The 13014-nt window shown below is 45.0% G+C and overlaps 1 protein-coding gene across 1 annotated transcript in view; it reads right to left on the reverse strand.

Annotated features, from left to right (window-relative positions):
- Nucleotides 1-13014, reverse strand: part of LOC128664100 (protein NLRC5) — a 429645-nt gene that overhangs the window by 251998 nt on the left and 164633 nt on the right. The window contains exons 9-10 of the mRNA XM_053718792.1: nt 10050-10139; nt 523-573 (exon numbers count right to left, since the gene is read on the reverse strand). Coding sequence (XP_053574767.1) covers nt 523-573; nt 10050-10139 — 141 coding nt within the window. The remainder of the gene's footprint in view (nt 1-522; nt 574-10049; nt 10140-13014) is intronic.

Genomic DNA, 13014 nt, shown 5'->3' on the forward strand with positions numbered 1-13014 from the left:
TTTAGCTTTAAATAGGAATACTTTAGTTAATAATATTTATTTTATTTCGTTAGATTTAAATTATATTTAATTTAGGGGGGTGTTAGTGTTAGGGTTAGACTTAGCTTTAGGGGTTAATACATTTATTATAGTGGCGGCGAGGTCCGGTCGGCAGATTAGGGGTTAATACTTGAAGTTAGGTGTCGGCGATGTTAGGGAGGGCAGATTAGGGGTTAATAAAATTTATTATGAGCTGCCATGTTGTAACTTAGTAAAAAAGACAAAATAAATAATGAAAGTGTATTGCAGACTTTTTATATATATGATTTATCATTTTATATATTACCATCTCAAAGTGTTTATTATCCCTTTAAGGAGGTGTGACATATTCTATTTTGACATACATGCTCATCTGCATTATTTTGATCTGTATTTAGCATATCACTTTTATTAGCATATTTCTTTTTATTAATGATTATATATGCAGATTTATTAGCTGTAATAGATCCGGTAAAGTTTTTCAGAAAAATAAATATTTCTTACCTTGATGGCATGGTATGTTCTGATGAGAAGATTGCAGACGCACTGTCACTGCTGCAATAGAGAGAAAGAAATGTTTATATTGGACTCAATTAGGCACAATGTGCTTCTCCCATGCTGTGGGACAAGATATATAAATAATATACACTTGGGGTTGAAGCACATTTTTTTCTGTCTTGATGTAGATAGAGCATGCAATTTTAAACAACTTTTTAATTTATTTCTATTTTAACATTTTCTTTGTTCTTTTTGTATCTTTTGTTGAAAAGCAGGGATGTAACGCTTCAAAAAAGAATTCCATGAAAACAAAGGACATTTTTATAATAGAAGAAAATAGGAAAATTTTTAATAATTGTATGCTCTGTCTGAATTACAAAAACTGTTTGGGTTTCATATCCATTTAACCTCCTGGCAGCCTATGACAAAAGGACATTATAAGACAGTGTACAATAAATGGTAATATTCTAGTTTTTTATTAAATGAATACTGAGACATCTAACCATGCCACTCTATCATCTAACCATGCCACTCTATAGCAATGAGATAAGAACCAGAACAGCCATACAATTATATCAAATTAATCAAATTTATAAATTACTTCAAAATAAATTGAATAAACAAAATGTAGCTGACCTCTAGCATTTCTGCACAAGGTAGAACTTATATTGAGAATGAAGCATGATGAAAAGCTGTAAGTAGAAGGGACTACTGCTTTTATCGCTGTTAAATGTCACCTTCCTCCAGATCCCTCTATTTAGTATTTTTATTTGACCTGTGATGATTCCTGTAAGTCATGTTTGTTAGTTTTATGAAAGGTTTAACCCCAGTTCTAACCCAAACCCTAGCTCTAATACTACTACAGAGCAGGTCTATCAGGGCCAGGCCAGTTTCTGCTTCATTTCTTTGTGCCCATTACGTATTTATTGCTAATGTAAGATAAGAAACTGCTTCATCTTTGCTGTGTGACGTATACTGGTACTATTGCAGTAATGTCTGGCTATTGGCTAGAGGGCTCTGCACCTGTACTACAGATGGCTAGGGAGCATGGGAAAATAATGAGCTGTGTGACGTATACTGGGACTATTGCAGTAATGTCTGGCTATTGGCTAGAGGGTTCTGCACCTGTACTACAGCTGGCTAGGGAGCATGGGAAAATAATGAGCTGTGTGACGTATACTGGTACTATTGCAGTAATGTCTGGCTATTGGCTAGAGGGCTCTGCACCTGTACTACAGATGGCTAGGGAGCATGGGAAAATAACGAGCTGTGTGACGTATACTGGTACTATTGCAGTAATGTCTGGCTATTAGCTAGAGGGCTCTGCATCTGTACTACAGCTGGCTAGGGAGCATGGGAAAATAACGAACTGTGTTACGTATACTGGTACTATTGCAGTAATGTCTGGCTATTGGCTAGAGGGCTCTGCACCTGTACTACAGCTGGCTAGGGAGCATGGGAAAATAACAAGCTGTGTTACGTATACTGGTAATATTTCATTAATGTCTGGCTATTGGCTAGAGGGCTCTGCACCTGTACTACAGATGGCTAAGGAGCATGGGAAAATAACGAACTGTGTGACGTATACTGGTACTATTGCAGTAATGTCTGGCTATTGGCTAGAGGGCTCTGCACCTGTACTACAGCTGGCTAGGGAGCATGGGAAAATAACAAGCTGTGTTACGTATACTGGTAATATTTCATTAATGTCTGGCTATTGGCTAGAGGGCTCTGCACCTGTACTACAGATGGCTAGGGAGCATGGGAAAATAACGAGCTGTGTGACGTATACTGGTACTATTGCAGTAATGTCTGGCTATTAGCTAGAGGGCTCTGCATCTGTACTACAGCTGGCTAGGGAGCATGGGAAAATAACGAACTGTGTTACGTATACTGGTACTATTGCAGTAATGTCTGGCTATTGGCTAGAGGGCTCTGCACCTGTACTACAGCTGGCTAGGGAGCATGGGAAAATAACAAGCTGTGTTACGTATACTGGTAATATTTCATTAATGTCTGGCTATTGGCTAGAGGGCTCTGCACCTGTACTACAGATGGCTAGGGAGCATGGGAAAATAACGAACTGTGTTACGTATACTGGTACTATTGCAGTAATGTCTGGCTATTGGCTAGAGGGCTCTGCATCTGTACTACAGCTGGCTAGAGAGCATGGGAAAATAACGAGCTGTGTGACGTATACTGGTACTATTGCAGTAATTTTTGGCTATTGGCTAGAGGGCTCTGCACCTGTACTACAGATGGCTAGGGAGCATGGGAAAATAACGAGCTGTGTGACGTATACTGGTACTATTGCAGTAATGTCTGTCTATTAGCTAGAGGGCTCTGCATCTGTACTACAGCTGGCTAGGGAGCATGGGAAAATAACGAACTGTGTTACGTATACTGGTACTATTGCAGTAATTTTTGGCTATTGGCTAGAGGGCTCTGCATCTGTACTACAGCTGGCTAGAGAGCATGGTAAAATAACGAGCTGTGTGACGTATACTGGTACTATTGCAGTAATTTTTGGCTATTGGCTAGAGGGCTCTGCATCTGTACTACAGCTGGCTAGGGTGCATGGGAAAATAATGAGCTGTGTGACGTATACTGGTACTATTGCAGTAATGTCTGGCTATTAGCTAGAGGGCTCTGCATCTGTACTACAGCTGGCTAGGGTGCATGGGAAAATAATGAGCTGTGTGACGTATACTGGTACTATTGCAGTAATGTCTGGCTATTAGCTAGAGGGCTCTGCATCTGTACTACAGCTGGCTAGGGTGCATGGGAAAATAATGAGCTGTGTGACGTATACTGGTACTATTGCAGTAATGTCTGGCTATTGGCTAGAGGGCTCTGCACCTGTACTATAGCTGGCTAGGGTGCATGGGAAAATAATGAGCTGTGTGACGTATACTGGTACTATTGCAGTAATGTCTGGCTATTGGCTCGAGGGCTCTGCATCTGTACTACAGATGGCTAGGGAGCATGGGAAAATAACGAGCTGTGTGACGTATACTGGTACTATTGCAGTAATGTCTGGCTATTAGCTAGAGGGCTCTGCATCTGTACTACAGCTGGCTAGGGAGCATGGGAAAATAACGAACTGTGTTACGTATACTGGTACTATTGCAGTAATGTCTGGCTATTGGCTAGAGGGCTCTGCACCTGTACTACAGCTGGCTAGGGAGCATGGGAAAATAACAAGCTGTGTTACGTATACTGGTAATATTTCATTAATGTCTGGCTATTGGCTAGAGGGCTCTGCACCTGTACTACAGATGGCTAAGGAGCATGGGAAAATAACGAACTGTGTTACGTATACTGGTACTATTGCAGTAATGTCTGGCTATTGGCTAGAGGGCTCTGCATCTGTACTACAGCTGGCTAGAGAGCATGGGAAAATAACGAGCTGTGTGACGTATACTGGTACTATTGCAGTAATGTCTGGCTATTGGCTAGAGGGCTCTGCACCTGTACTACAGCTGGCTAGGGAGCATGGGAAAATAACAAGCTGTGTTACGTATACTGGTAATATTTCATTAATGTCTGGCTATTGGCTAGAGGGCTCTGCACCTGTACTACAGATGGCTAGGGAGCATGGGAAAATAATGAGCTTGTGTGACGTACACTGGTACTATTGCAGTAATGTCTGGCTATTGGCTAGAGGGCTCTGCACCTGTACTACAGATGGCTAGGGAGCATGGGAAAATAACGAGCTGTGTGACGTATACTGGTACTATTGCAGTAATGTCTGGCTATTAGCTAGAGGGCTCTGCATCTGTACTACAGCTGGCTAGGGAGCATGGGAAAATAACGAACTGTGTTACGTATACTGGTACTATTGCAGTAATGTCTGGCTATTGGCTAGAGGGCTCTGCACCTGTACTACAGCTGGCTAGGGAGCATGGGAAAATAACAAGCTGTGTTACGTATACTGGTAATATTTCATTAATGTCTGGCTATTGGCTAGAGGGCTCTGCACCTGTACTACAGATGGCTAGGGAGCATGGGAAAATAACGAACTGTGTTACGTATACCGGTACTATTGCAGTAATGTCTGGCTATTGGCTAGAGGGCTCTGCATCTGTACTACAGCTGGCTAGAGAGCATGGGAAAATAACGAGCTGTGTGACGTATACTGGTACTATTGCAGTAATTTTTGGCTATTGGCTAGAGGGCTCTGCACCTGTACTACAGCTGGCTAGGGAGCATGGGAAAATAACGAGCTGTGTGACGTATACTGGTACTATTGCAGTAATGTCTGGCTATTAGCTAGAGGGCTCTGCATCTGTACTACAGCTGGCTAGGGAGCATGGGAAAATAACGAACTGTGTTACGTATACTGGTACTATTGCAGTAATGTCTGGCTATTGGCTAGAGGGCTCTGCATCTGTACTACAGCTGGCTAGAGAGCATGGTAAAATAACGAGCTGTGTGACGTATACTGGTACTATTGCAGTAATTTTTGGCTATTGGCTAGAGGGCTCTGCATCTGTACTACAGCTGGCTAGGGTGCATGGGAAAATAATGAGCTGTGTGACGTATACTGGTACTATTGCAGTAATGTCTGGCTATTAGCTAGAGGGCTCTGCATCTGTACTACAGCTGGCTAGGGTGCATGGGAAAATAATGAGCTGTGTGACGTATACTGGTACTATTGCAGTAATGTCTGGCTATTAGCTAGAGGGCTCTGCATCTGTACTACAGCTGGCTAGGGTGCATGGGAAAATAATGAGCTGTGTGACGTATACTGGTACTATTGCAGTAATGTCTGGCTATTGGCTAGAGGGCTCTGCACCTGTACTACAGCTGGCTAGGGTGCATGGGAAAATAATGAGCTGTGTGACGTATACTGGTACTATTGCAGTAATGTCTGGCTATTGGCTCGAGGGCTCTGCATCTGTACTACAGATGGCTAGGGAGCATGGGAAAATAACGAGCTGTGTGACGTATACTGGTACTATTGCAGTAATGTCTGGCTATTAGCTAGAGGGCTCTGCATCTGTACTACAGCTGGCTAGGGAGCATGGGAAAATAACGAACTGTGTTACGTATACTGGTACTATTGCAGTAATGTCTGGCTATTGGCTAGAGGGCTCTGCACCTGTACTACAGCTGGCTAGGGAGCATGGGAAAATAACAAGCTGTGTTACGTATACTGGTAATATTTCATTAATGTCTGGCTATTGGCTAGAGGGCTCTGCACCTGTACTACAGATGGCTAAGGAGCATGGGAAAATAACGAACTGTGTTACGTATACTGGTACTATTGCAGTAATGTCTGGCTATTGGCTAGAGGGCTCTGCATCTGTACTACAGCTGGCTAGAGAGCATGGGAAAATAACGAGCTGTGTGACGTATACTGGTACTATTGCAGTAATGTCTGGCTATTGGCTAGAGGGCTCTGCACCTGTACTACAGCTGGCTAGGGAGCATGGGAAAATAACAAGCTGTGTTACGTATACTGGTAATATTTCATTAATGTCTGGCTATTGGCTAGAGGGCTCTGCACCTGTACTACAGATGGCTAGGGAGCATGGGAAAATAATGAGCTTGTGTGACGTACACTGGTACTATTGCAGTAATGTCTGGCTATTGGCTAGAGGGCTCTGCACCTGTACTACAGATGGCTAGGGAGCATGGGAAAATAACGAGCTGTGTGACGTATACTGGTACTATTGCAGTAATGTCTGGCTATTAGCTAGAGGGCTCTGCATCTGTACTACAGCTGGCTAGGGAGCATGGGAAAATAACGAACTGTGTTATGTATACTGGTACTATTGCAGTAATGTCTGGCTATTGGCTAGAGGGCTCTGCACCTGTACTACAGCTGGCTAGGGAGCATGGGAAAATAACAAGCTGTGTTACGTATACTGGTAATATTTCATTAATGTCTGGCTATTGGCTAGAGGGCTCTGCACCTGTACTACAGATGGCTAGGGAGCATGGGAAAATAACGAACTGTGTTACGTATACTGGTACTATTGCAGTAATGTCTGGCTATTGGCTAGAGGGCTCTGCATCTGTACTACAGCTGGCTAGAGAGCATGGGAAAATAACGAGCTGTGTGACGTATACTGGTACTATTGCAGTAATTTTTGGCTATTGGCTAGAGGGCTCTGCACCTGTACTACAGATGGCTAGGGAGCATGGGAAAATAACGAGCTGTGTGACGTATACTGGTACTATTGCAGTAATGTCTGGCTATTAGCTAGAGGGCTCTGCATCTGTACTACAGCTGGCTAGGGAGCATGGGAAAATAACGAACTGTGTTACGTATACTGGTACTATTGCAGTAATGTCTGGCTATTGGCTAGAGGGCTCTGCATCTGTACTACAGCTGGCTAGAGAGCATGGTAAAATAACGAGCTGTGTGACGTATACTGGTACTATTGCAGTAATTTTTGGCTATTGGCTAGAGGGCTCTGCATCTGTACTACAGCTGGCTAGGGTGCATGGGAAAATAATGAGCTGTGTGACGTATACTGGTACTATTGCAGTAATGTCTGGCTATTAGCTAGAGGGCTCTGCATCTGTACTACAGCTGGCTAGGGTGCATGGGAAAAGAATGAGCTGTGTGACGTATACTGGTACTATTGCAGTAATTTTTGGCTATTGGCTAGAGGGCTCTGCACCTGTACTACAGCTGGCTAGGGAGCATGGGAAAATAACGAGCTGTGTGACGTATACTGGTACTATTGCAGTAATGTCTGGCTATTAGCTAGAGGGCTCTGCATCTGTACTACAGCTGGCTAGGGTGCATGGGAAAATAATGAGCTGTGTGACGTATACTGGTACTATTGCAGTAATTTTTGGCTATTGGCTAGAGGGCTCTGCACCTGTACTACAGCTGGCTAGGGAGCATGGGAAAATAACGAGCTGTGTGACGTATACTGGTACTATTGCAGTAATGTCTGGCTATTAGCTAGAGGGCTCTGCATCTGTACTACAGCTGGCTAGGGTGCATGGGAAAATAATGAGCTGTGTGACGTATACTGGTACTATTGCAGTAATGTCTGGCTATTGGCTAGAGGGCTCTGCACCTGTACTACAGATGGCTAGGGTGCATGGGAAAATAATGAGCTGTGTGACGTATACTGGTACTATTGCAGTAATGTCTGGCTATTAGCTAGAGGGCTCTGCATCTGTACTACAGCTGGCTAGGGTGCATGGGAAAATAATGAGCTGTGTGATGTATACTGGTACTATTGCAGTAATGTCTGGCTATTGGCTAGAGGGCTCTGCACCTGTACTACAGCTGGCTAGGGTGCATGGGAAAATAATGAGCTGTGTGACGTATACTGGTACTATTGCAGTAATGTCTGGCTATTGGCTAGAGGGCTCTGCACCTGTACTACAGATGGCTAGGGTGCATGGGAAAATAATGAGCTGTGTGACGTATACTGGTACTATTGCAGTAATGTCTGGCTATTGGCTAGAGGGCTCTGCACCTGTACTACAGCTGGCTAGGGTGCATGGGAAAATAACGAGCTGTGTGACGTATACTGGTACTATTGCAGTAATGTCTGGCTATTGGCTAGAGGGCTCTGCATCTGTACTACAGCTGGCTAGAGAGCATGGTAAAATAACGAGCTGTGTGACGTATACTGGTACTATTGCAGTAATTTTTGGCTATTGGCTAGAGGGCTCTGCATCTGTACTACAGCTGGCTAGGGTGCATGGGAAAATAATGAGCTGTGTGACGTATACTGGTACTATTGCAGTAATGTCTGGCTATTGGCTAGAGGGCTCTGCACCTGTACTACAGCTGGCTAGGGTGCATGGGAAAAGAATGAGCTGTGTGACGTATACTGGTACTATTGCAGTAATTTTTGGCTATTGGCTAGAGGGCTCTGCACCTGTACTACAGCTGGCTAGGGAGCATGGGAAAATAACGAGCTGTGTGACGTATACTGGTACTATTGCAGTAATGTCTGGCTATTAGCTAGAGGGCTCTGCATCTGTACTACAGCTGGCTAGGGTGCATGGGAAAATAATGAGCTGTGTGACGTATACTGGTACTATTGCAGTAATGTCTGGCTATTGGCTAGAGGGCTCTGCACCTGTACTACAGATGGCTAGGGTGCATGGGAAAATAATGAGCTGTGTGACGTATACTGGTACTATTGCAGTAATGTCTGGCTATTAGCTAGAGGGCTCTGCATCTGTACTACAGCTGGCTAGGGTGCATGGGAAAATAATGAGCTGTGTGACGTATACTGGTACTATTGCAGTAATGTCTGGCTATTGGCTAGAGGGCTCTGCACCTGTACTACAGCTGGCTAGGGTGCATGGGAAAATAATGAGCTGTGTGACGTATACTGGTACTATTGCAGTAATGTCTGGCTATTAGCTAGAGGGCTCTGCATCTGTACTACAGCTGGCTAGAGAGCATGGGAAAATAACGAACTGTGTTACGTATACTGGTACTATTGCAGTAATGTCTGGCTATTAGCTAGAGGGCTCTGCATCTGTACTACAGCTGGCTAGGGTGCATGGGAAAATAATGAGCTGTGTGACGTATACTGGTACTATTGCAGTAATGTCTGGCTATTGGCTAGAGGGCTCTGCATCTGTACTACAGATGGCTAGGGAGCATGGGAAAATAACAAGCTGTGTTACGTATACTGGTACTATTGCAGTAATGTCTGGCTATTGGCTAGAGGGCTCTGCATCATCTGTACTACAGCTGGCTAGGGAGCATGGGAAAATAACGAGCTGTGGGGAAGGAAAATGCAGTAGTATTGCACAGCTCATAACAGGAAATGATAGGTCAGGTAAATTCTTTATAATTTGTAATGTTATCTGCATTTTTAATAGTTATATATTGCACAATACTATTTAAGTAATATTATTTAAATATTGTATTTTATTCTGACTACAAAGTCCATTTAAATATATGTCCCCTTATTTAATTTTTTTAGCTATGTTAAATCAAGACAATATACAATTTGTGCATTGCAAAATATATGCAGTATTGTTGTTTTTAAACTTAAAGCAACAGTAAAGTCAAAATTAAACTATCATGATTCAGTTTAAACAACTTTCCAATTTACTTTTATCATCAAGTTTGCTTTGTTCTCTTCGTATTTTTAGTTGAAAGCTAAACCTAGGTAGGCTCATATGCTCATATGACCTTGAAGGCCGCCTATTATCTCAATGCATTTGACAGGTTTTCACAGCTAGAGGGAATTGGGTGTGCCATATAGATAACATTGTGGTCATGCCTGTGGAGTTTCTTATGCAAGGGCACTGATTGGATAAAATGCAAGTCTGTCAAAAGAACTGAAATAGGTGGCAGTCTGCAGAGGCTTAGGTACAAGGTAATCACAGAGGTAAAAAGTATATTAATATAACCGTGTTGGTTATGCAAAACTGGGGAATGGGTAATAAAGGGATATCTATCTTTTTAAACATTCCCAATATGGCCTTTTTGGTTTGGTTTGTAGTCATTTTACATAATTGACACAACTGTATAATGTGTAAACTCATAAACAACAAAAAAACACATTAACCTAAGTCTAATTCCTTACCTTATTTCCACTTTAGTGATGCTTGGGCACTTAGCAGCCACCTTAGACAATGCAAGAACACCTTCCGTAGTGATTTCATTGTTGCTCAGGCTGGGAAATTGAAGCTCATAATATTAGTAAAAATAACTGCATGATTTTATTCAACATAAAATGTATTTGTTCCCATCTTGCTTAGCAGATATTTACATTTATTTTCTAACAACACAGTGAATCTAGGATCTTTTTTTTGTGTGCGCAGATATTAAAGGAATACTAAACCCAATTTTAAGCAACTTTCTAATTTACTCCTATTATCAATTTTTCTTCGTTCTCTTGGTATCTTTATTTGAAAAAGCAGAAATGAAAGCTTAGGAGCCGGCCCTTTTTAGGCTCAGTACCCTGGTAGCGCTTGCTGATTGGTGGCTAAATGTAGCCACCAATCAGCAAGCGATATCCAGAAATGTAAACCAAAAATGTACCGGCTCCTAAGCTTTTATTCCTGCTTTTTCAAATAAAGATACCAAGAGAACGAAGTAAAATGTAAACTAGGAGTAAATTATAACGTTGTTTAAAATTGCATGCTCTCTCTCAATCAGCCAATAGGATTTGAGCATCTCTCATCCTATTGGCTGTTCCAATCAGCCAATAGGATTGAGCTCTCAATTTTTAATTGTAGATTTAAATAATTTGAGTAGGGTTAGGTTTTTAAATATGTAATACTAGTCCTAAAGCCCGTTCACACGGGCCATTTTTTGCAGGGTACAGTGGTCCCACCCCTTGCGCTCTCTCCCTCCCCCTCTCTTTTGCGCTCTCTCTCTCCCCCTCTCTTTTGCGCTCTCTCCCCCTCTCTTTTGCGCTTTCTTTCCCCCTCTCTTTTGAGCTCTCTCTCCACCTCTCTTTTGAGCTCTCTCTCTCCCCCTCTCTTTTGAGCTCTCTCCCCCCCTCTTTTGCGCTCTCTCTCTCCCCCCCTCTTTTGCGCTCTCTCTCTCCCCCCTCTTTTGCCCTCTCTCTCTCTCCCCCCCTCTTTTGCGCGCTCTCTCTCCCCTCTCTTTTGCGCTCTCTCTCTCCCTCTCTTTTGTGCTCTCTCACCCCTCTCTTTTGCGCTCTCTCTCACCCCTCTCTTTTGTGCTCTCTCTCCCCCCTCTCTTTTGAGCTCTCTCCCCTGTCTCTCTCCCCCCTCTCTCTCTCCCCTCTCTCTCTCCCCCCCTCTCTCCTCTCTCTCTCTCTCTCTCTCTCTCCCCTCTCTCTCTCTCTCTCTCTCTCTCTTCCTCTCTCTCTCTCCCCTCTATCTCTCTCTCCCCTCTCTCCCCTCTCTCTCTCTCTCCCCTCTCCCTCTCTCTCTCTCTCTCTCCCCTCTCCCCCCTCTCTCTCCCTCCCTCTCTCCCTCCCCTCTCTCTCTCTCTCTCTCTCTCTCTCTCCCTCTCTCTCTCCCTCTCTATCTCCCCCCTCTCTCTCTCTCCTCTCTCTCCCTCCCCTCTCTCTCTCTCCCTCCCCTCTCTCTCTCTTCCTCTCTCCCTCTCTCCCTCCCTCCTCTCTCTCTCTCTCTCTCTCTCTCTCTCTCCCTCTCCTCTCTCTCTCTCTCCCTCCCCTCTCTCTCTCTCCCTCCCTCTACCCCCTTTCCCTCCCCTCTTTCCCTCCCCCTCCCCTCTTTCCCTCCCCTCTCTCCCTCCCCCTCCCCTCTTTCCCTCCCCTCTCTCCCTCCCCCTCCCCTCTCTCCCTCCCCTCCCCTCTCCCTCCCCTCTCCCTCCCCTCTCTCTCTCCCTCCCCCTCCCCTCTCTCTCTCCCTCCCCCTCCCCTCTCTCTCTCACTCCCCCTCCCCTCTCTCTCTCACTCCCCCTCCCCTCTCTCTCTCACTCCCCCTCCCCTCTCTCTCCCTCCCTCTCTCTCTATCTTTCCCCTCTCTCTCCCCTCTCTCTCTCCCTCCCCCCTCTTTCTCTCTCTCCCTCCCCCCTCTTTCTCCCCTTCCCCCCTTCTCTCTCTCCCCCTCCCCCCCTCTCTCTCTCCCCTCCCCCCCTCTCTCTCTCCCCCCCTCTCTCCCTCCCCCTCCCCCCCTCTCTCTCTCTCCCCCTCCCCCCCTCTCTCCCTCCCCCTCCCCCCCTCTCTCCCGCCCCCCCCCTCTCTCTCTTCCTCCCTCTCCCCTCTCTCTCTCCCCCCTCTCTCTCTCTCCCTCCCCACTCTCTCTCTCCCTCCCCCCTCTCTCTCTCCCTCCCTCCCCCCTCTCTCTCTCCCTCCCTCCCCCTCTCTCTCTCTCTCTCCTCCCCCCTCTCTCTCTCCTCCCCCCTCTCTCTCTCCTCCCCCCTCTCTCTCTCCTCCCCCCTCTCTCTCTCTTCCCCCCTCTCTCTCCTCCCCCCTCTCTCTCTTCTCCCCCCTCTCTCTCTTCTCCCCCCTCTCTCTCTCTTCCCCCCTCTCTTTTGATCTCCCTCCCCCTCTCTTTTGCTGTCTCTCTCCCTCTCTTTTGCTCCCTCTCTTGTGCTCTCTTTATCTCCCCTCTTGATCTCTCTCTCCCCTCTTGATCTCTCTCACCTTTCTTATCTTTTCCCTACCCCCTCTCTCCCCTCTTTTGAGCTGTTTTGAGCTCTCAGACTGCACAGCCTTTCACGGCCCGCCTGGCCCCGCCCCTTCACGGCCCTCGTGCTCGGCCACACTCCCGGCCATGCTCGGTCACGCCCACTTCTGCTCGCACTCAGCTGCAGAGACTTAGGGACTGTAAGGCCAGGTGTGTTTGTCCTTGTGCTGTCTCTACTGCGCATGACACCTTCAGACAAACACACTTGGCCTTTTATAGTATAGGATAGTTAATTTAATTGGTAGCTTAATGTATTTTTAGTATAATGGTTAGGGTAGGTTAATTAATAGTTTAATATAGTTTAATGTAATTTTAGTATAATAGTTAGGGAAGGCTAATTAATAGTTTAATATAGTTTAATTTATTTCTAGGATAAAAGTTAGGGTAGGTTAATTAATAGTTTACTATAGTTTATTTTAA

Source organism: Bombina bombina, chromosome 1, assembly GCF_027579735.1.
Source record: "Bombina bombina isolate aBomBom1 chromosome 1, aBomBom1.pri, whole genome shotgun sequence".
Taxonomy (NCBI): Eukaryota; Metazoa; Chordata; class Amphibia; order Anura; family Bombinatoridae; genus Bombina; species Bombina bombina.